At 33.3% G+C, this 25,508-nt stretch overlaps 1 protein-coding gene across 1 annotated transcript in view; it reads left to right on the top strand.

Moving 5' to 3' along the window:
• The window catches only part of FCHO2 (FCH domain only 2), a 120,426-nt gene that overhangs the window by 10,752 nt on the left and 84,166 nt on the right, over positions 1-25,508 (top strand). Inside the window, exons 2-5 of the mRNA XM_012664629.1 lie at positions 3,571-3,662; positions 13,753-13,827; positions 16,781-16,922; positions 17,014-17,166. Coding sequence (XP_012520083.1) covers positions 3,571-3,662; positions 13,753-13,827; positions 16,781-16,922; positions 17,014-17,166 — 462 coding nt within the window. The remainder of the gene's footprint in view (positions 1-3,570; positions 3,663-13,752; positions 13,828-16,780; positions 16,923-17,013; positions 17,167-25,508) is intronic.

Raw genomic sequence — 25,508 nt, 5'->3', positions numbered from 1 at the left:
GCTGTATACACCTTCAGATTCTTTTTCTATATGTGTATATGCAACATTGCTTTTTTTAGTGAAAATGGAATCGTGTACAGTTTTGTACCTTTTTAAAACAGCTTTATTGAAGTATATTTTATATATCATAAAATCTACTTATTTTAAGTGCACAATTCATTCATTGATTTTTAGTAAATTTACTGAGTGGTACAGACATCATCATAAATCAGTTTTAGGACATTTTTATCCCCCCGATAATTAGATCCCTTATGCTTATTTACAGTTAATGCTCTTTCCCACTTTCAGCCATAGGAAACCACTAATCCACTTTCTTTCGCTGTAGATTTGCCTATTCTGGACATTTTGTATGAATGGAATTATACAATATGTGGCTTCTTGTTTCTGGCTTCTTTCATTTAGCAAAATATTTATGAGGCTCATCCATGAAGTAGCACGTGCCAGTAGTTTGTTACTTTTTATTGTTAAATTGTGTTCTATTGTATGGATGTACTTCATTTTGTCTATTCACCAGTTGGTAGACATTTAGGTTGTTGCCAACATAAGGTTATTTTTGGCTATTATAAATAATTGCATCCTGCTTTTTTTTTCCCCACTGATAATATATTTGGGCAGATTTTTAAAATTAGTACTTAAAAATCTGCACTTTTTTTTTTTTTTTTTTTACTGCAGGAGTCTTTTAAAAAACACTATTTTTCGTTGTAAGATATATACTGTCATTTATTTATTTAACCAATAATGTTTATGGATGTTTTGAGTTTCTGATTTTTCACTATTATAAACAGTACTGTAGTGAATATTCTTCCACATTTATCTTTGTATATGTGTTTTTGTGATATAGATTCTAAAAATGGAATTGCTGGATCAAAGGGCAGGAACATTTACAGTTTTTTAATAAAACATTGAAGACCACAAGGCACTTTTAGACATAATTTGTTAATAAAGGCTTATTGTCAAGTTATTTGTACTTTTATGTTTTTGTAATTAGCCAAGGAAAAGCAAGTTCTCCTTGCTTGGCCAGGGATAGTGGCTCATGCCTGTAATCCCAGCACTTTGGGAAGCTGAGGTGGAAGGATCAGTTGAGGCCAGGACTTTAAGACCAGCCTGAGCAACAGAGTGAGACCGTCTCTCCAAAAAATAAAATAAAAATTAGCCTGATCTGGTGGTGCACCCTTATAGTCCCAGATACTTGGGAGGCTGAGGCAGGAAGATCACTTGAGCCCAGGAATTTTAGGTTGCAGTGAGCTATGATTGTGCCAGTGCACTCCAGCCTGGGTGACAGAGACCCTATCTCTGAAGGGGGAAAAAAAAAAGGGAGGGAAGGGAGGGAGGAGGGGAGAGAAGGGAGAAGGGAAGGAGAGGGGAAAGGGAAGCGAAGGGAGGGGAAGGGATGGGATGTAGTGACATTTTTTGACCTCAAAATTAAGGAATTCCCAAATAAGAAGAAATAACAAATGGATTTGTAATCATCCAGGGGGTTTATGTTTAACTGTTAAGTAATTCTTATGCATCACAAGCCCTATTAGGATGAGTTTTCCTTTTTTTCCACCTGAAGACCTGAGAGATGGAGTAGCTAGTACTGTTTCCTAAGGTATATTATATTACTGTTACTATATTACTATTACTATATTGTATAAAAAACAAATGAACCTCATTCCTTCTACTGAAAATTCCTAAGTAATATGCTGTTCGGATATCTGAATTTTCCGAATAAATAGCTTATTCCTTCAAGGACTTCTTAATCAGAACACAGATTGCTGAATGTAACTTAACCTTTTCTTAATTGCTTAATGTTTACAGTACTGTAACATTGAAATGCCCAGGACCTTGTTGTCCCAATAACTAGATGGCCATCATCTTGTCTCCTTTTTTTAAAAAAAGATTTTTTTGTTCATTCTCTTGTAAGCTTGGCAAATTTCTTTCTTCTAATAGTCTGTGTGCCTTTTGATAGCCCTTTACTTCCAAACCTTTTCTAATTTTCCCTTTAAGTATTTGTGACTCACATTGGGAACACAGGTAGTCTGACTTGTTAGAATTACATGCCCATGAGAACTAGTAGGTGTCAGGTGAGAACCTTAAGGCATGAGAGCCTCGGATTTTATGGTTTTAGATTTCAGGTTTGTTTCTGGTTTGTTTGCTTATTTCAGGGTTCCTGACAATATTATAGGATTTGGTGGGTAGTCTAGTCAGATATATGTAGTTTCTGTATTGTAGTCATGTAATAGAATGCCTTGGAGGATTCAGGCCCTTCATTTTTTGTCTATATGTAATTTAATTTACTTATTTGCGTGATACTATTTTTGCTTGCTGTAGGCAAGTGATAATGGTTACCTCAAAGAATATTCTTATTTTGGCTGGAATAAATTTGCTTGAAAAACCTAGCATAAATTAAAAGCTAAAGTTAGATAATAAATATTTTCTTTTTCTTAAACATGGAAAGGTGCAGAAGCCAAATGGAAATATTTGTATTCACAAGAGACTATGGCTTTATGTTATATTCTTCTTGATAAATGGAAATGGGTGTTCAAAATGCTAAGGATATTGTTTATATTATCTCATTCTAGATATGACATTTTAATTTGTTGTGTATATGATAAACTAATAGCTTGCTATATTAGCTGATGAGGTTATTAGGGATCACTTGGACATAACAAGAAGTTCTTTGTTTTCTGTTATTGGAAAATTGTGGAAAAAATTAGGTTTCAGATTGTATAACACTTGGTCATGTTATCACTTTTATGTCCAGCAAATATATTCAATTCTTCATTGTTTCATTTTCACTGAAGAAAAATGAAAACTGCTAATGGTAAAGAGAGCTGTTAAGCTTAGTTTATTAATTGTTTATTATTTCACCTAATAAGTTGAAGTTTGTTATCTTTGTTATGTTTTACTAATTTAGAATTTATAAACAACAATTAAGGTTTTCTAGGATTATGTAGTGACATCGTTCTATTAATTTCCCTGTAATCAAATTCTAGCAAATAGCCTGTTACTTCTCTTTTGTTAAAATTTTATCCCTTTTCTCTCTTCTCAAGTTGTTTACTGAAAGAATAATGATAAGTATTTTGTGATGTTCCATGCTTATATGACTAGTATGTGACTAGTACTTGACTCTTGACTGTCTTGACTCTGAAATCAAGATTTAGTTATTTTAAAGCACAAACTCTGCTGGGTTAAATAATCAGGAATCCCTTAATCTGTGTTAAAAGAATTGAAATGGGATTTGGTAATGTGTTTAAAAAGGTCCATGTTTATCTTTTCTAAATTATCTGCATGTTATTCACTAAAGTTTCATACTTAATTTCATTAATTGTACCCTTATGGGTGATTATAGAATATGTGCATATGTGTGTGAATGTATGTATGTGTATATATAGTAAATTATAAACTTTATCAGAGCAAGTTATAACTTTGATACAGTTTAAAATAATAGTGTAAATAAAAATCATTAAATTAAGGAAAAAGAGCTCACCTGAGCATAAGAATTTCATATAGTTAGTGTAGGGTTATTATATTCTGAAGTCATTTTTAGCTGTTTTTTGTTAAACTAATAATCTTTTTAAATTTTAGGGGGAAAAAAATAGTGGCTTTGATGTCCTCTACCATAATATGAAACATGGACAGATATCGACAAAAGAACTAGCAGATTTTGTAAGAGAAAGGTATGTATTTTTTATTAGTAATTTGTTTAACAACTTAATAGCAATTTACATTTTAGACTATAAATGAGAAATTTGTATTTGGATTTGGAATAAAGTAATGAATGCACACTTTTAAAAGGTACAAGACAATTATATTTTAAAGTAGTAGTTATCTGTCATCTATGCACGTGAGAGCTATATAGTGACTCTAAATGACATTGTTAAACTCCTGATTTGCAAATTATTGCTTGAAAATATTATCTACATATTTTCCATTGAATGTGCTATCAAGGTGATACAACTAAAAAAGGAATGTTTTAGGATAAAATATTAGCATTTCTTTAAAGAAAAATGCAAAAATAATTTGAAAAAACTAAAAACTAAGTTTTCTGAACTTTGGTTTAATTATGTATTTGATAACTTTTAATTTAGATAGTCCTAAGTATATATTTTTAAATCTTGGAAATTTATAAAATGCAATTGTCTTTAAGACTCTTAGAATATAAGTCAATTTAAACACTATTAAAAATCAATATAACTTGATTATGATTCAAAATCAAACAATTCAAAGCTACTGTACTACTTCTTAAAGCCATTTTGTGTCTAGCCCCGCTTAGTAATTGTTTATATGAACACATTTAAAATCTTTACCTTGATAATGTAGGGATACTTTGCCTTTAAATACAATACTCCTTTCATTTATTTAATTCATTTTTTAAATTAATAAATTTTTCAGAGACAGGGTCTTGCTATGTTGGCCAGTCTAGTCTCAAACTCCTAGGCTCAAGCGATCCTCTTGCCTCAGCCTCCTGAGTAGGTGGAATTAAAGGGGTGCACCACCACAACTGGCTCTCATTCTTTTATTCTTTCCATAATATATGTCCCATGTGTGCTGTGGGACAGACACTTGTCTGTATTATGGGAATACAGTGGTTAAGATACAGCTTCTCCCTTCATGGAATTTCCAGACTGGTAGGAATTGGGCAATAAACTATTCCACATGAGACCAGTCCTCTTGTTTCCACCTCTCTACCAAAGTCAAGGAGGAGTCCAAAAGCTATAAGTGCTCTGGGTAAGGCTATCCCTACCTTAGCTTCTACATTATTATTGGCAGGAGTAAAAGAGAGGCCCCAGAACTCTGCGTCTCCTGGCATGACCCCTAGCCTTTCCTTTTCCCCAGCATTTACCTCACTACTCTCACTGTCTACTTTGGGACCATCAGGACAGATATCCTTATGCCTTTTAGCCCTGTTTGTATCAGTCACCATAAGGAGCCCAGGATTCCTGAGTCATCCTTTCTTTGCCCAGAATCTAGCTAGCCCTTTCTGATTCCATGGGCAGTGAGACAACCCCTCCTTTCATTCTTCCTTCCCTCCTTTATTTTTCTTCATAGTACTTATAACCGTCTGATATAAGTGGTATTTTACTTATTTATTTTTCTGTCTCTCCCCACTAAAATATAAACCCTACAATGGCAGGGATTTTTATCTTTTTTGCTTATTTTGTCTTTTCACTCTATCTCCTGTGCTTAGTATAGTGCTTGGCACTTGGTAGACCCTCAGTAAAGATTTTTTGATAGAATGAATCTCTAACTTCGCTGTGGTCATCCAAACTATCATTATATTTGCCTGAACTTAAGCAACAGCTCCTAACTGGTCTATCTACATTCACTCTTGTTCTCCTGCAACTTATTCTCTGTACCGTAGTTGGAGTGCTTTTTTTGAACTACAGTACAGATCAGTTTGTTACATTTTCTGTTTAAACCATTTCAAGGGCTTTCCATTGCTCTTAAGATAGGCCTGCACTGTCGGACCCCTGACTACCTTTCAAGCCTTATTGTGCCAGGCTCTGCTAGGTGCTGGGACACAACAGAATGTTGTTTCATAGAGGAAAACAGAAACAAATAACAAAAATGAATAATAAAAAATTTTATAAAGACTTTAGAGATACATGATGTACAGGCTCCTCCTTATTCCTTCCACCTCAGAGATATTGGTCATTTTGTTGACAGGCTTTTTCCAATCTAGGCTTTGTATGTACTTATTCTTCTCTTCACCTAGTTAGTGCCTACTTATTCTTTGGAGCTTAGCAGTGTGCTTGCTGCTCCATGGATATTTTTCCTCATCTCTCTGACTAGGTAAAAAACACTTACTGTAATCTCTCTCAGTATAATATGTCTCTTTGTAGTATTTATAAAATTTTGTAATTATTCATTTTTGTTATTTGTTCTTATGTTCCCTTGTGAGACAATCTCTGTTGTATCCCAGTGCCTGGTACAGAGCCTGGTACAACAGAATAGTCACATTTATTGAAGGAGTGAATGAGACAGAAAGGGAAAAAAGGTAGACTTTTAAATATGTCCTGTACATGAAGGACTTTGCTACATTATCTCATTTGCTCTCAAAATTCTAAGTCCCATTTCATAAATGAGAAAATTGGGGTCAGAAAGGTTAAATACCTTCCTAAGTCAGTCATTCAGACTGACTTTCTCTCCTTCCTCCTCTTCTCCCTTCTACTCTTCCTTTCTCCTCCCTTCTTCCCTTCCTCACTTCCTCCTAACAACTTTATTGAGGTATAATTGTCATACAATAAACTGCATATATTTAAAGTGTATAATTTGATACATTTCGACATAGGTATAGTTTTTGAAAACCATAACCACAATAAAAATAGTGAACATATTCATCATCTCCTTTGTAATCCCTCCTTTTTGCCCTTCCCTATCTCCCCATCCGTAAGCAGCAACTGGTTTGTTTCTGACACTTAGGTTAGTTTGCATTTTCTAGAATTTTATATAAATGGAGTCCTACAGTACATATTAATGTCCAGCTGCTTTCACTTAGTATAATTTTTCTGAGATTCACCCTATTCCTTTTTACCGTTGAGTAGTATTCCATTTATGGATGTACCACAATTTGTCCATTCATCTGTTCAAGGAAGTTATATCTATTTTTTGAACTTTGTATGAACTATACATCATTTCATTCATATGGTAGATATTCTTTTGTCTGAATCCTGTTGTTTAATACTGTTTGTGAGTTTCATTTGTATTTCTGAGTTTAGCTATAGTTCATTTATAATGCTGTTTATATTAAATTGTATAAATATATCCAAATGTGTTTACTACTGTTGATGGATATTTGGGTTGTTTCAAGTTTTTTTAAATACTGTTTTTTTTAGAGCAGTGTAAGGTTCATAGCAAAATTGAGAGGAAATCCCAGAGATTTCCCTTAGTACAGTGGTCCCCAACATTTTTGGCACCAGGGACCGGTTTCAGGAAAGACAGTTTTTCCATGGACTGGGGGTGGGGTGGTAGGGATGGTTTCAGGATGATTCAATCCATTATATTTATTGTATACTTCTTTTTTATTATTATTATATTGTAATATATAATGAAATAATTATACACTCACTATATTGCAGAATCAGTGGGAGCCCTGAGGTTGTTTTCCTGCATCTAGACAAATCCATCCGGGGGTGATGGGAGACAGTGACTATAAATGCAGATAAAGCTTTGCTCCCTTGTGACCCCTCACCCCCACCGTGAGCTGCGTGGCCTGGTTCCTAATAGGCCATGGACTGGTACTGGTCCATGGCCCAGGGGTTGGGGACCACAGCCTTAGTATATCCACTGTGCCTACACATGCATAGCCTCCTCCATTATCAACATCCTCCACCAGAGTGCTACATTTGTTACAAATCATGAACCTACACCAACACGTCATAATCACGCCAAGTCTGTAGTTTACTTTAGGGTTCACTCTTGGTGTTGACATTCTGCGAGTTTGGAGGAGTAAGCATATAATGGCATGTATCCATCATTATAGTAGCATACAGAGTATTTTCACTGTCCTAAAATTCCTCTGTACTCTGCCTATCCATCCCTCCCCAGCCCCTGGCAACCACTGATCTTTTTACTGTCTTCATAGTTTTGCCTTTTTCAGAATGGTCATATAGTTGAAATCATACAGTATGTGGCCTTTTCAGATAGGCTTATTTCACTTTTTAATATGCATTTAAGTCTGTTTATGTCTTTTCATCAAATTTATTTCTTTTTAATGCTTCATAATATTCCATTGTCTAGATATACAACAGTTTATCCATTCCCCTACTGAAGGACATCTTGGTTGCTTCTAAGTTTTGGAAATTATGAATTAAGCCGCTATAAACATCTGTGTGCAGGTTTTTGTGGGTCATAAGTTTTCTACTCCTTTGAGTAAATACCAAGGAGCACAATTGCTGTATCTTATGGAAAGAGTATATTTAATTTTTAAGAAACCAACAAACAGTTTTCCAAAGTGGCTGTACCATTTTGCATTCCTACCTGCAATGAATGAGAGTTCCTGTTGATCCACATCCTTACCAGCATTTGTCATTGTCAGTATTCTGGATTTTGGCCATTCTAATAGGTGCGTAGTGATATCTCATTTTAATTTACATTTCTTTGATGCCCTTTTGTATATATGTCTTGGTACACATATATACACATTTGTATTAGGTGTATGTCCTGGAGTAGAATTGTGAGGTTGTAGGGTATATATATGTTTTTAATACTAGTGAATCATGCCTAAGAATTTTCCAGGGTGGTTGTATCAGTTTATACCACTGCTATCCTTGTTTGAGAGTTCCAGTTGCTCAGTGTCCTTATCAACACTTAGTATTGTCAGTATTTTAATGTTTTAGCTTTTCTGATAGTAGTGGTATCTCAGGTATCTCATTGTGACTTTAATTTATATTTCTCTGTTGAGTTATAGGGTTAAACATCCTTTCATGTGTTTATTGGCCATTTGCATCTTTTTTTATGAAGTACCTGTTCATGTCTTACCCATTTTTCTGTTGTTTTTTTTTCTTTTAAAAAACAGATTGGAGAATTCTTTATATATTCTGAGTAAAAGCAGTTTGTCAGTTATGTGTTGCAAATATATATAAATGTCCTTTGTTTTTTATATATTGACTTTTGTGTCTAGCAACCTGACAATTGTTGTTTATTCTGATACTCTGTAGATTCTTTTGGATTTTCTGTGTACAGTCATTGTGTGTAAATGACAGTTTTATTTCTTCCTTTCCCAGTCTTACACCTTTTCTTTCTTTTTCTTGACACTGTACTGACTAGAACTTCCCATGTAGTGTTGACTAGAAATAGTGATGGTGGGCATCCTTGTTTCCAGTCTCACATTTCACCCTTAAATATGATATGTTTATTCTAGGTTTTTCCCCCTACTGTTTTTGGGAAACAGTATATAAAAGGCAAAAGGAAATTCCCTTTACATATTTAATTTCTTTCATAGTTATAGGATTATTCAGATTTTTCAATTCTGTGAGTTGGCAAAATTATAATATTTTTCTATGAATTTTTCTGTTTCATCTGAACTTTCAGATGTTATTGGCAAAAATTTATTCTTAATATCCTTATTATGAACTGTTTTAGTGTCTGCAGCATCTGTACTTATGTCCCACTTTTCATTCTTTTTTTAGTCACTTCCCAATTTTTATTGGCACACCTAAATATATTTAGTTTTTTATATCATATAAAAATAAGACATCAAGGTATATAAACTTAAACTTACGTTTAACAATTAATGTTTTAGTATTTTACCTTATAAATGACTCAGACATTTTATGATTATCTTTTTTAACTTAAGATAACATGACTTTAAGATTTTAACTTTCTGAAAAGAATTTCGAAACCACAGTGTAGGTACTATCCCTGAGGTCTTTCCTGGTCCTCCTAGGTTTCATGTAGCCATGTGGCATCAAACATGGCTACAAAGGACAGGGCCTGTCTTGTGTCTTCAATTCCCACTTTTCATTCTTGACATTGGCTGTATGTGCGTGCTTTCTTTTCTTTCATGATCAGTCTCATTTGGTGTTTATTTGTTTTAATGATTTTTACAAAGAACCAACTATTGATTTTGTTGATCTTCTCTTTTGTATATGTGTTTTTTATTTCATTAACTTTTATTCCTGTTTCCTTTGGCTTTGTAGTCAATTTGCTGTTCTTTTTCTAACTTTTTGAGATGGATACTTAATGATCTTCAACCTTTTTTCTTTTCTGATATATTCACTTAAGTGTCTAAATGTCTTTTAAGCATTGCTTTTGCTGCATCCCACCTGTTCTGAGAAAAAAGATTTTTCATTATATTTAGTTTAAATATATTTTAAATTTAATTGTGCTTTCTTCCTTGCTCTCCTAGGTTATTTAGAATTGTATTTCTCAATTTCCAACTATTTGATGATTTTTAAAAGCCTGTTTTTGCTATTTCAAGCTTAATTGCATTGTTTAGGAAACATACTGTGTATAATTTCAGTGTTTTGGAATTTGTTGGCATTTGACTTATAACTCAAAACAGAGTCAGTTTTGATAAATACTCTGTGTGCCTGAAAAGACAGCATTTTGTATTTGTTGAATATAGGCTTCTATATCTGTTCATTAGAGCAAATTTGTTAATTCTGTTGATCAACTCTAATATATTGCTAGTTTTTCGTTTTTTGTTCTGCTCACTTTATCAGTTACTGAGAGAGATGTATTAAAAAATCTCTCATTGTGATTGTGATTTTTTTTCTCAATTGATCCATGTAGTTCTGTCAATTTTTGCTTTATATTTTTGAGGTCATATTAGTAGATGGGTACAAATTTAGAACTATTACATCTTCCAGGTGAGTTCAACTTTTATCATTATGAAGTGTCCATTTTTATCTCCAACAATGTTTTTTTGCCTTGAAGTCTGCTTTGTTATTATTATAGCTTCACCTATAATTATAGCTTCAGTTATAAATGTATCTTTATGGTTTAAATGTGTTTCTCTCTTATATTTACATAAAAGTTATGAGCTTAGTATAATGAACTTCCATGTAGCAGTTACCCAGCTTCAACAATTACAAATTGTGGCCACTTTTGTTCCATCTTTTCCATGCCACTGTTGCTGAATTGTTATGAAGCAAGCATCAGATTCAGAAGCATTACATTTCATCCATTAGCATTTCAGATGTGTCTGTAGACCATAAGGACTTTAAAAAAACCATAACCACAACACATTATGCTGTCTAAAAATATATTAGTAATTCCCTAATATAACCAAATACCGAGTCAGTGCTCAATTTTCCTCAGTTGTCATACACACATATACACATGCATATGCATATCCATATCCATGTCTTTTGATTTCTTGAAGTCAGGATTCTAGCAAGATCTATACATTACACTTGGTTGATGTTATTTTGAATCTCTTAATCTGTAGGCCCTCCTCTTTACTTTTTGTTGTTGCCGAAGAAACCAAATTATTTGCTCTACATAGGGTCCCCACATCCTGGAATATGCTGATCGCATATCCGTAGTTTTATTTAATATTTTCCTTTACCCCTGTATTTCCTAAGAATTGTCATTTAAACCTAGCAGCATGATCAGATTCTATTCAGTATTTTGGAAAGAATACTTCGTAGGTGGTGGGTGGTATGTGCTTCCATCAGAGGAATGAAATATCCAGTTTATCTGTTTTGTGATGTTAGTGACCATTGATGATCATCACCTAGATCTGTTATTTCATTAGGGGTTTACTTTAATTAACATTTTTGCTAGATATGGAATTCTAGTTGGTAGATTATTTTTTTAGAAATTTCTTTGAAGATCATTCCGTTATCTGTGGTTGACATGTTAGCTATCAGTCTACTTATTGCTCCTTTGACAGTAACATTTGCTGGTGGGAAGGGTTTGGCTGCTTTTAAGATTTTCTTTTTGTCTTTGATTTTTAGCAGTTTTTACTATAATGTGACTAGGTGTAAATTTTTAAAAATTTATACTGTTAAGTTTTCTTGGGCTAGTTGGATCTGGTTTGATATCTTTTGTCAGTTTAGGAAAATTCTCTATCATTATTTCTTCAAACATTTCTTCTGACCCATTCTTTTTCTTTACTCGTACGTTAGACTTTCTTACTTCGTCCTTTACATTTCTTCTCTGTTTTCCATTCCTTTGTCTTTCTGAGCTTTAATCTGGTATGGATTCTTCTCATCTATCTTCTAGGTAACTAATTCTCACTACAGTGTATCAAATCTGCTGCTGTTAAAGCCCATCCATTGGGATATTAATGTTGGTTATTGTATTTTTCAGATCAATAGTTTATAATTTTTTTTTTTTCAAATTTGGTGTGCGTTTGTGCACTCCTTAAAATGATTTTTGGTTCTCTACTGAAATTCTTTTGGAATGTCAGAGGGCATGGGATTTCCCATGCTTTCTACCTTTGGTGGATCTGAACTCTTTTAAGTTTTGTCTCCTTTGCCTTGTGAGGCTGTAAAAAGCTCTTCTTCACTTCTCAGCTTCTCAGCTGCCTCTTCTCGGTGCCCCCAAGGGAAAAGCTGCCCCACATACCTAACACACTTCTCTGATATCCTTCTCTTGGATCTTGGCCTACTGATTCTTAACTGCATCTTAAATTGTCTGATGTTTTCAGTCACCCCCCCCCCCCCCCCCCCCGGTTTCCCATGTTTTTCTAATTTTCCTCAATGGGAGTTTTTTGTATTAATAATCTTTACTCACTATTTCAGTTTGAGTACCCCTTATCCAAAATGCTTGAGAACAGAAATGTTTTAAGGAGTTTTTCAGATTTTGTAATATTTGCATATATATAATGAGGTCTCTTGAGAATGGGACCCAAGTCTAAACATGAAATTCATTTATGTTTCCTATATATACCTTGTACACATAGCTTGAAGGTAATTTTATGGCATATTTTAAATGATTTTGTGCGTGAAACAAAATTTTGACTATATTTTGACTACAACTTGTCACATGAGGTCAGGTGTGAAATTTTCTGCTCATTAGTGTCGTTTTGGCACTCAAAAAGTTTCAGGTTTTAGAGCATTTTGGATTTCTGGATTAGAGATTCTTAGCCAGTACTGGAAAGTGAACCACTTTTTCTTGCTATTAAACTTATCCATTGGTATATTAATATTTCTTTATTAACTTTTTTAGATGACCAAAGTACTACTCATGTATTATAATATGGTATTATTTTAACATATAGAAAATTTTAAAGGAGCAGGAAAAAAATCACAGTACTATTAGTGAGAGGTAGTTACTGGTAATGTTTCCTTTTTGTTAGAGAGCTGGTTTTTGTGGGGATGGGGTTGGGAAAGAGTTTGGAGATGAGTTTAGTTTGGATATTTTGAGTTTGAGGTGGTTCAGATATCTAAGTATAGTTATGCTTGGGACAGTTAGATACTGAACAGATGGTTCGGTGCAAGAGCAGTGTGGAGATCTGGGTTTGGACATTAGAAGCAGAAAGTTAGTTGAACCTATCAAAGTAAATGGAAGGACAGTGGTGCTTATATAATGTTCCCTATTAAAGGTAGCACATATTGAAAAGGGCCAGGATAATTATGGGAAAAGTAAAACTATGACTTAAGTTTTATAGTGTTAAGAAGGCCAAGGCAGCCTCATATTTTGTATTTATAGATTATGTGTCTATAGAATAATTTGTGGTTTTTTTATTCCATATTTAATGGTTTTGATTATCTTTTAAACCTAGAATCTTATATGCTCAATAGTAGTTACATAAAACAAAGTTTTCTAATGCGAAACGCTTATTTGTTAATATTTTCAATCTAATTACAAAATAAATTAAGACCTGAAGTTCATGATCTCACACTTGCTAATGATTCACATTTTGTTTTGTGCAAATGGCTGTCATCAATCTCTTATTCTATTAAATGTGCATCACAGTGTTGAAGAATGATAAAACTATATTAAATACACCAAGGAAGTATTAAATACAAATGACTTATCACAGTGAATCATTTATAGAGAAAATAGAAGCAACAGCACTCTTGTACTTCCTGTTGAAATAAACATTGGCACTAAAGCTAAAAAGTTACGACTTTGTTAACATTTTTTGTGATATAAATTATTTTAGTTCTATACCAGACTAGTTTTTTAAAGTAGTTGTGTACAAATGACATTTAAAGATAGGCCAGAATTCATGACTGCATATGCCTACTTACTTTTAACACATAATTTGAGGTATCCTTTTGTTTCTGCAATTTTAATTGTGTTTTGATAATTTTGCTATGTTTTTGGTCACTAAACAAGGTATTATAATGTGGAAATTTGATTTAACAGAGCTACAATAGAAGAGGCATATTCCAGGTCAATGACAAAACTAGCAAAATCTGCAAGTAATTATTCACAACTTGGGTGAGTTAATTTCTTCCTCTTTTTCAATGTTCATTTAGGCAGAGTTCTTGAGAATGTTAGGTTTCTATTGAGGATGTAATAGTTCATAAGTATAGTAAAATGTGTTTATTAAAAATGTGTTCAGTATGAATATATTCTTAATCGAAAATATAATTGAATTTACTGAATCAGTTAATGTAGTAAATGAAACTTATTTTTCCCTTTTATTAAACTAGTCATTCAGTAATGTAAGTTTTAAGTTATACATGTTATCTTATGTACATACAAAGTATTTATTCTAGTTGTCTGTAAATTCATTTAAATTCTGTTGTAGATTAAAAGTGATCTTTAAAAACTCACTAAGATAAACCTTGTTGAAATTCAAATGCATTAAAAATGTCTTCTGTGATTTTATAGACTATCATTAAATCTTGCTTTTAAAAATCTGTTTTGAAGAAAGATATTCCTTAAAAAATGAAAATTAATAATAAGAATACATTTAAAATGAGATGTGCTCATTGCCATAACAACTATGGAAAGAATAATTGTATAATCTGAACCGTAACAACTCTGGAAGAAATGTTTAATCTGATTTAATTATCAAAAATTGAGGAAAAGTTATTTTTTAGCTAAAATGTTGAAATAATTAGTCTAACATTTTAAAAAACTTTTGCAGTGATATTCAGTAAAGAATTCCTCTATATCTGGGATTCTGATAAATGAAATTTTATGCAAAATTTTATGTAGGTATTCATATTCCAGTGAAGATCTATATCAATGATCAGATTCACAGATAATTCTGTGATCCAAAGAAAGGGTTCAGAATGACTATTTTATGTAAGTATTCTACAGTGTTGTTGAATGGGTTTAAACAAAAGTCTCCCTACTTTGTGTCCTGGGCAAAAAGGAGTTGGAATATCAGTTCATCCTCAGTGTGGCACTGTTTATTACGCATGTACTGACAGCCCACAGTGGCTGGGAAAGCTGAGGAGCTACCACCTTTTTCACCTAGAGGAGAATCGAGACTGGTAGTTGATAACTAGTTTTGGTTTTTTCCCCTCCCATCTGTCCTCCTGTTTCTTCTTCCCTCACCTCCCTCTGCTTCAACTTCCTTCTTCCTTCTTTTTCAGCTTCCCTTCTCACTTTTCTGACACTCTCCTGTTTTCTAGAGGCTCCATGATGATATGCCTCTTCTAAAACATAATTTCTTCTTTACCACAGTAGAGGGGTCAGAAAGTAACTGGAATAACAAAAGCTAGCTTTAACCAATTGACCATGGTTTTATTATAGAAAATTCTACCCTATTCTTACTTACCAGGTGGAAGATAAAAGGAACATGAATTAACTTCAACAATGTTTCCTAATAACAAAGTTACTGACAATATTAATATCTTCAAAATGTGTGCTTTTCATAAATAATAGGTAGTATAGTCTTTTTTGTTAGTGTCATTTCTCAAAATCATGAAGATTTTAAATATTCATGTTTTTATTTGCTGTTGCATATTTTAGCAAGAAATTGAATTTTGTCTTTCGGTTTTCAGTTGTATTTAAACACATTTTGGATTCGTCAGTCTTCTTTCTTAGTGCTTATTAATGTATACAGTAATGTGTATTACTTGACCACAAAATAGTTGTGTATATCAAACTTTTAAAAATTGAATGATACTTGAAATTCCTCCTTAAACCTGTATTTAAAGAAATCTTATGTTGAACCCTTTGCAGTATAAGGAATCCTTTAGTAAAGTAAGGGATTACTCCATCTTATCTGCTTTGTGAAGTCTAAACTATCGTGTATCAGGTTTATATGAAGTCACATACATGCATTTGGGTGCTTTAGTAAGTGGATAATTTTCAGGTATTTTTTTTCTCTTGCAATTTTCCATCTAATATACTTGCCAGATTTAGTGCGGATTAGATTTTTACAGTGTGAGATGAGATCTAATCAGAACAGTCCTTTTCTAAGGATTTTAGTTATCCTCTTTGAGCTTCTTTATTAATGCATAAAATGATTGTCACCAGTTAACTTTCCTGCTGGATAGGAAATGTAATAATTGGCACAGAATACGTGTTAGAATAAGTAATTGCTTTCTCTGTCCTCTTGCCTTAGCAAGCATTGCTGCTCTTTTTGTTTGTTTTCTATTAGAAGTTTTACCGTAGAGACTACTTTAAAGGTAGTACCTGAGCAAAGCATAGGATAAAATTATCCTTAGGTCATTGTCTACAGACCAAATCAGTTTAAACTAACCGTTGGCATCCTACATATTCAAGATACGAGAATATAGTAATTCTTAGATGTACTTGAGCCTGCTGAACATTTTAAATCCTTAATATTGAGAAAAAGTGGTAGGAAAGTATATCACATAACCCATACCTTGTAGTAGAAAGATAACTCTTTTAGTGTATTATTGAAGTACACAGGTAGATAAAATTATAATACCCAACCAAAGGTTTCAGATAACTGCCCTAAAATAATTCTTATATAATTATTAATGATGAAGACATTTACAAAATCGTGTGTAAAAATTTGACTTCGCATGTTTAAATTCAGAGAAACTTTATTTTTGATGAAGCATTTTAAATGGAGTACAGAATAGTTTTAAGTTGAAGTTTGATAATAGAGTCAATTTTTAACAATAAATGGTGATAGAAGGGCTTCTGATAGAAGTCTAAATAACCACATCAACTCAGAAATTAATACAATATAACTAAGTAAGAGGGGCTGTGGCAAGACCTGTGATATGTAATTGACCCATTTCTATGTTCCTGAGGCCTAAAAATATTTTAAGTAATTAAACAGTGATCAAAAAATTAAAGTCAGTTTCTCGATCCTTTCATTCATTATTTATCTTAATTTCATCTTTTGCCTAAATAAAATTGTTAGATATGCCATTATTATTTCCATTGGTTCTATCTTAGAACCTTAAACTTTTTTTTTCTTTTAGTAAATTATTCCCACGTTTTTCCTTTTCCTTAGAACATTTGCACCAGTGTGGGATGTGTTCAGAACATCTACAGAGAAATTAGCAAATTGTCACTTGGATCTTGTTAGAAAATTACAAGAATTAATAAAGGAAGTTCAGAAGTATGGAGAAGAACAAGTAAAATCTCATAAAAAGGTATCAGTTTTTTCTTGTTAAAGGATTGATTGGTCAGATATTGAATGCTTTACAGTTCAGTCATTTTGATGAATCATTTTATACCAAACAGACTAAAGAAGAAGTTGCAGGAACTCTGGAAGCTGTCCAAACCATTCAGAGCATAACTCAGGCCCTCCAGAAAGCCAAGGAAAATTACAATGCCAAGTGTGTAGAACAGGAGCGTTTGAAAAAGGAAGGAGCTACACAAAGAGAAATAGAAAAGGTAATTGTAATAAAAATAACGCCTCTGTGGTTTCAAAGCACTTTGACAAACAAGACTGCATTTCATCTTCACATCACACTAAAATGTGATCTTTTTTTAACATCAAGGCAGACAGAGATCCACCATCATGTCTCGTGGCTACCTGAGACATGGCTTCTGTTCGTAAATTCCTATTAAATGTTTCTTTCTGAGAAACTGGATATGTAAACCTCTTTCTTTGGCCTCTTAGCTGCTTTGGCCTTTGGGGGTAGGTTTGCATAGACCTGCTCACCACGGAAAAGCATCTGTCAGAATTGTTAAGAATGTCACCTGTGCTTCCCTGCCCCCTTCTCTCATTTTCTGTGTAACAGATATGTAAATACTGTGCTTGTATAGTCCACTGGGGAAAACACATCTTTGTTTTTGCTGAGTCTATGCTCCCAGGCTATTAGTCCTCAAACTTGGCTTAGAATAAAACTAATTTTAAATTTTGTTAAGTTGTAGTACCTGTTATTTAACCTTTCAGTTGACAGGTATTATAATGAATGGAGGAAAGAAAGACATGGAAAATTCTTTGAGGGGTAGGGGAAGGTTCTTAATAAAAAAAAAATTTAAATAAAAATGAAGACAGTGTGCCTTATAGTGTTAGTGATTTACCTAAGTAACATAGTAGATTTGTAAAATATATTGTCTGACAAATAGATTAGCTAACACATAAAAAAACAGTCATTTTTTAATGTCTGTGACACATTTGTAGGATATTTTTATAGTAAGATAATTAACGAGATAACTACTTGGTATAAGATACAACAATGAGGTGAAAATTTTTTGAAGCAAGATTTTAGTATACTTAGAAAGGCATAGATACATGAAGATAAGCTTTAAATGTATGTTGTGGGTGATTTATTGCTGACTTTGACCACATTCAGTTGCATTGTGGTAAACCACAACCTTTTCCCCCCACTCACATTTTAATTGAAAATAGGTTGTTTTTTTCTCCTTTCAAAACAGTTTAAACTAACCATTTACTTATTTGATGTGGTATATCTCATTTAGGAATAGGCCATGGGAAGTGATAATTTTGAAAGCTTGGTAAAATATTTGAAATATCCAGTAAAAAAGAAAACCATATTGTACCTATCATATGATTATGACTATGAAAGTGTATATAAATGAGCAAAAATTAGAAGAGAATGTGGAAAAATCAAAATGGTTGATGGAATTTGGAACAATATATTTCTTTTCATGTTTGCACAATAAATAAAAATTTGGAGGGAGTAAAAAGGTGAGACACAGTAAGTTAATGGTTTGAAAACACCCTCTAAGTTTCAGACACAGCAATTGTGAATAAAATATAAAAAGAGAAAACAAAACAAAATAGCAGAGTCCAAAAAGAAGAATATTATTTCTGTGGACCAGAAATAGAACAGAAATCCAGAGTGGCATGTAGACATTAATTATGCAGGATTGTTGGACTCAGAAGTCTTAAAGTGGGCAGTAGAATTTGGCTCTTACATGGTAAAGGGGACTAAATGTTTTGCTTTTGAGGTGAGATATGAAGAGCATGGCCCACTACCTGAAGCTGTAGATCGGGAGAAAAGGCTTTTGGGCTGCTGACTAGGGTTAAAGGCCTATTGGAAGTTCGGGGTTTAGGTACAGAGACACAATCCTGACTGGGAATCAAGCCAAGGAACTAATTCATGACTGTTTTGGCCATATCCCCAATTTTCTTGCAGGGAAATAATTAAAAACTACCTTTATATGACTGAAACTAAATTGGGGCCTTGGAGGGCTGGCAGAAGATAACCTGAAAACTATTTGTTAGGGATGAGTGAGTATAAAGGATAAAGCATAACACTTCTAGGAGGTACCATTTACTTTGTATTCTATGAAGTTGTTCTGCAGTAATGATGGAAGGAGAGAGAGAAGAGAAGAGGGGGACAAAAAATAAAAAATCCTCCCACTCAGAATGAGCAAACAACCAAAATTCCAGAGCACATTTAAGAAATCTAAAACTAAGACATCAAGTAAATTTCAAAATTAGAGTAAGAATTCACTCCAGATGAAATTTAAATTTGTGGCTGGGCATGGTGGCTAACGCCTGTAATTCCAGCACTTTGGGAGGCCGAGGTGGAAGCATTGCTTGAGTTCAGGAGTTTGAGACCAGCCTGAGTAAGAGCAAGACCCCATCTCTACAAAAAAATAGAAGAATTAGTTGGGCGTCATGACACACACTTGTAGTCCTAGCTACTCAGGGCTGAGGCAGGAGAATCGCATGAGCCCGGGAGTTTGAGGTTGCAATGAGCTATGATGACACCATTGCACTTTAGCTGGGCAACAGAGTGAGACTCTGTATGAAAAAGAAAAAAAAAAAATTATAAAAGATGAACAAAAACATTTGTGTATAGAGGATTTTCAAGTAAATATAAATTTACGTTAAAGAAGATTAAGAAATTAAGAGGCATAGTGAAACAAGATCTACTAGATAGGAAAAAACAGCTAATTAGAAAACTTGGAAATGAAAAATACAGTTCTTGAAATTTTAAAAAAGCAATAGATAAGAGAAACTTTAGACTTGATATAGTCAAAGAGTAAATTTGGAAGATAGTACTGAGAAACTTCACTCAGAACATAGTATGGAGAAATAAAGACTACCATTTATGTGGTATGAATTTAAGAAGGAAAAAAATGGAGGAGTTGGGGGCAAGTAATATATGAAGAGTCAATAGTTCAGAATTGTTTCAGAATTGAAGAAATTCAAGAGTCCTCATATTGAAAGTACATTGTAGGTATTAAACAGTTTAAATAAAGATAAATTCAGAAAAATTAGACACCAGAAAAAAAGAAAATATTAAAAGCTAGGAGGTATTTGTTTTTCCTCATATGAAATCAGAATGCATTTTCAGTTGATGATATTGTATAATTGTTGGTAAGGTGGCATTTATGGTATAGTTTCATTGCCTGTGTAAATTTGGTTGCATGATTGGACAGCTGCAATGCTTTGATATTTCAGTTAACTGACCATTTAAGGACCATTTGAGGAAGGAATAGTTTTGATTGTTGTTTGAAAATTTTTTATTGACACCTTCTGGTAAGATAAAGTGCTTAGAAGACAATCTAGAGATAATAATGGAGTACTTTTAAGAAATACTGTGTTAGTAAACAGAAAACTCAAAATAATTTGAAAGAAATAAATCCAAATTTACCAATAATTATAATACATGTAAATAAATTAGACTTCTGTCTTAGTTCATTTTCTCTTGCTTATAACAGAATACATGAAATTGAGTAATTTATTACAAAAAGGAATTTCTTACAGTTATGGAAGCTGAGAAGTCCAGAGTCAAAGGGCTGCATCTGGTGAGGGCCTTCTTGCTGGTGGAGACTCTGCAGAGTCACATGGTGGTACAGGGCATCACATGGTGGTACAGGGCATCACATGGTGAGGGTGCTGAGTGTGCTAGCTCAGGTTTCTCTTCCCTTATAAAGCCACCAGTCCTACTCCCGTGATAACACATGACTCCATGAATGGATCAATCCATTCCTAAGGGCAGAGCCCTCATGATCCAATCACCTCTTCAAGGGCACACCTCTCAATACCCCACCACATTGGGAATTAAATTTCAGCATGAGTTTTGGAGGGGATAAACATTCAAACCATAGCAATTCCTCTAATAATAGATTAATTGTCAAGTGTGAATGTTTCATGATGGAATGCTATATAGCAGGTCAATAAATGAACAGTTAATAAATGGGGTGAAATGATAGATCTGGGATTAAAATACTCTAGCAAAAAAAAGTTGGAGAAGAGGAGAAGCAATATTGAAGCTGGGGGTTGGATTCATGGGGTCTGTTATACTTATTTTGTGTGTTCTAAAATTTCTATTATAGAAGTAAAAAAACCTAGAATGACATGTGTTAACATGGGTAAATCTAAAAAGCATAATGTTGAGCAAGAAAAGCAAAGCTTAAGAAGAATATGTAGCATTTGATGCCTTTTACATAACCTTTAATGCTCTGTAAAAAATACTATTTATGTATAACTAAATGTGTTTTAGGGACATGCATGGGGACAGTAAGCACTAAGCATGTTATGAAAATTACCTTTGAGTAGGAATGGGACTGGGAAGAACATGGGGCCTCATTTGTCTATGTGATATTTAATTTTTTTCCAAAAAATAAAAAGTATAAGAGCAAATATGGTATGAAGCTGACCATATTTCAAAATAATGACTTTAAAAAATATAAGCCATAGGGGCATTTACTGATAGTACATACTGTAACAAACTGCCAAACAGTGAATTGGTATGGCTTACATATCATTAATGCAGATGTTTACTATCTAAATTAGTTGAAACTGTCCAGAGAATTAAAATACTCCTCGGTTAAAATACTGCTCTCTATTCTTTTTTGTGAAACCTAGTAGGCTTAACATAGTACCTAGTATCTAGCGTCCTCTTGAAAAATATATGATGACTGGAGTTACACTTAAAAAAAGATTCTGAGTCTTTTGATGTAAGCCAGAAAAAGTTTAATGTAAGGTACACTTTAAATGAAATTAAAGGATTTCTTTTTTATTAACATACTGAGTGGGACTGTAGCATATGGTTAAGTCCAAGGGTTATAAATTGCTGGCTGAAATCCAGCTTATGCTTCACTTGCCTTTGGTGGGGTGGGCAGCTCAGAGGAAGGGGGACTTTTCTCTAATTGGTCTGCTTAGAGGTGGCATCTCTGCTTGCGATACTAGGTGTTGTTAGTTCATGCTCTGATTTATATTATATCCTAATCTAGGTCTGGGTAAGTAATTTATTTTGGCCTATAATAATAAGCTTTTTATTAACATAAATGTAGATTTTTTTTTTAGACATAGATCCCTGAATCATTTTTCCTTTGATGAACTTGAAAACATAAGTACTATGGCTATTATAACATAGTATGCTTCTCATCCTCACTCACAAACACTTATTTTTATAAAACACCATTTAGTAGGCTCTGTTTATGGATTGTGACTGAGTACTTATTTTATGTGTATATATTTGCCTCACAGGATTGTACTATAAAAATTATAGGCACTTAAACAGAAACATTTCTGGTAGTATATCAGTAAATTAATTTTTATGCCAAGGAAATGAATAAAATGTAGAATTTGTTTTATTATTAATAGATAATGTATTAAAGCCAGTCTTTTATTTTTGAGAAGAAATGTTAACTGTTGCTTTCAAAGCACAGTTTTCTCTTAAGAACAAATGTTCTAACTTCTTTTTAAATAATGACTTTGCAAAAGTCGTCAAGTTTGTTACTACCAGGGCATTCAGTTTCTGTAATTCTACTGTAAGAATTTATAGCATTACTAAGCATATATGCTACTTAGAAAGTTGTTTTGACTTAATAACTTAGTATTGTGTGGCTGTTTCCTATGAGAGAGGTTTTTTGCTTTCAAAAAATACAGATGTTTCCAGTACAAAATCATCTAAAAATTACCTCTACATCCTTTTATATGATACACTTAATTTTCTTTAAATTTGTTTTTGTGATTCTTAAAACATCTTGTAAATCAACAAATTATTTTCTAAATCTTATTCCCAGTAATTAATTAGGGCTTCTCTTGTCAGTTTTCTAAGATGCTGCTTAAAGTTGGTGTGTAATTTCCTTAAGATTCTGGCACATTAGTTTTACCTTTCAAAAGTGACAGCTGATGTAAAAAATAGAAGTTAGAACTTAAAAAAGGGCACCTTCTTTCTTCCTTCATGCTTTCAAGTTTTATAGTTGCCTGGTTTCAGAGCGTATGCCCCACAAAACTTAGGTGTTTATAATTTTGACTTAGATCCAGCTCTTAACCTCTGAGATAAAGATAATAATTTTATGGCCAGGAGTAGTGAACGAATAAATTTGTATGCTGAGTTGAATGGCTAGACCATGCTAGATGCTATGAAGGATATTGAAGTCTAAATACATGTAATTGACTCTGTCTTCAAGAAGCTTCCTTTTTCTTAGAGAGCCAAGACATTATTAAATAGTGCAGAACAAGAGGTTAGAGAGAGGGTTGAATGGTAAGCTGAGAAGGGGAAGTATCTTGTACAGAATCTGTAAAAAGAAAACACATAAAAAGAAAAGGGTACAGGAAAGATTCCATGAAATAAATTATTTTTAGAAGTATAGACACAATCATTATATTTTTGTAATTTTCCATTTTTATAAGTCTTCTTTCAAATTGCATATATCTCTAGTAGGAGTGATCTCAACTCATGTCTGTCAAAAGCTGGCACATAAGTTATTAAGCAATAATTTAATGGGCATCAGAGAAAAAGAGTGGGTATTAGGATGAGGAACAAGCAAAGAAGAAGGAGCTACCAGTGGGGCTACATCATTTTGCTAGGCTGTGTCATTAAAAATCACTCTGTGGACTGTAGGTTGTTGATTGCTCTTATATAGACTGGAAACGTGCCATTAGAATTGTTTCTAAAATAAATTCTAGCAAACTTGGTTATCTGGGTTTTCTGGGAAGGTACTTAGTAAACTCTAAATATCCATTTTATCTTGTTATGTGTTTGAACAGGGCCAGGTTGTTATAGGAAGTATAGTATCAGTGATACAAAATAATGTCAAAAGGTTGGACATGGAAAAGGAGTAATAAAAGAAAAATCTATAGGAGCAAACTAGAAAATTGTTGCAGGTTTTAGTCACTTTCTCTAGGGATGGACAACTCAGTACAACTCAATAACTCAGATATATCCTTATATAACATCAAAATATAGTAACGTATATTCTTGTTATATGATGTTTCCTTGTTAGAAACCATAGTAATAGCAGGGTACTGTTTATTTTATAAATTTAGCTATATGCCAGACCCTGTCCCAAGCATTTTACATAGTTACATTTCATCATTACCACAGCTTTAATAAAATAGATGGTATTGTTCCCATTTTAGGAATGACATAACTATATAAAGTTTAAAGACAAGGTCAAATGGGTAGTACAGTAGTTCTTTCTTTGTCTGTATTTTCCCTTTCCTCGGTTCTAATTATCTGCAGTACAGTACAATAAGATATTTTGAGAGAGAGAGACCATATTCACATAACTTTTATTATAATTTATATATTGTATGTTATTACAATTGTTCTATTATTAGTTATTGTTGTTAGTATCTTACTGTGCCTAATTTATATATTAAACTTTATCATAGGTATGTACGTAGTAGGAAAAATCATAGTATATAGTATAGGGTTTGGTACCATCTGTGGTTTCAGGCATCCACTGGGGATCTTGGAATGTATCTCCCACAGATCAGGTGGAACTACTATAAATGATAGAGTCAGAATTTTTTTCTTTTGAGACGGTCTTGGTCTGTTGCCTAGGCTAGAGTGCAGTGGTATCATCATAGCTCATGGAAACCTCAAACCCCTAGGCCCAAGTGAGATCCTCCTGCCTCAGCCTCCCAAATGTAATAACTGGGGCTACAGGCAGGTGCCACCATGCCCAGGTAATTTTTTAATTTTTTTGTAGAGATAGGCTCTCACTGTGATGCCCAGGCTGGTCTTGAAGCCCTGGCCTTAAGTGATCCTCCTACCTTGGTCTCCCAAAGAACTGGGATTACAGGCATGACCCACTGTGCCTGGCCTGATCTTCTTTAAACTCTTATTTACTCCATCCCCATCACTCCATCTTCCTATATCCAAACTGATCAGTCCTTTGAAGATAGTCAAGTTTCTTGATAGCATGTGTCTGCTGCAACCTGTAATCTACACATAGGCTTTTCCTTCCCTGAATGTCTGTCTTCCCTAGAATTTATCTTGGCTTCTCTGGCTTTGTTACTTTCTACCAATTTCTAGCTGTTTATATGTAAGTTGTACAGTACTTTCCTGTATAACTCATCTTCATGTTCTTTACTGCCTGATATTTAATGTTATTAATTTTTTATTGAATAACTTGATAAAACTAGAACTATAATTTTGCAGTAATAGTTTTTTAGAAAAATATAGAAGTCTTGAAAAAATAGGCAAAGATTAAAAACAAATTTCTATATTTGCTGGAGCATAATGGAAACTGAGAAATGTTAAGGAAAACTGATCAACTTTTGAGCTAGGTTTATCGTCTTTAATCAGACAATAAATGAAATTTATGTATGTGTGGGGGAGAAAGGAAGACGCAGAGGCATAGAAAGGAGTGTCAAGCATGTTCTGATTGTATTGTGACATCTTTATATATTGTCAGAAAATTTCTTTCTCATAGTGTGTTAACATATTTTTAGTAACACTGTACCATTATAACTTGGTTATACAGTCTTACTCTGGGATATAAAAAGAGAGTATTTTAACTATTCAAAGCACATTCCATCAGAAAGGAGAATCATTGTTTAATTCCTG

The sequence above is a fragment of the Propithecus coquereli genome, unplaced genomic scaffold (assembly GCF_000956105.1).
Source record: "Propithecus coquereli isolate 6110/MARCELLA unplaced genomic scaffold, Pcoq_1.0 Scaffold9, whole genome shotgun sequence".
NCBI lineage: Eukaryota > Metazoa > Chordata > Mammalia > Primates > Indriidae > Propithecus > Propithecus coquereli.
This window is presented reverse-complemented; position numbering and strand designations above follow the sequence as displayed.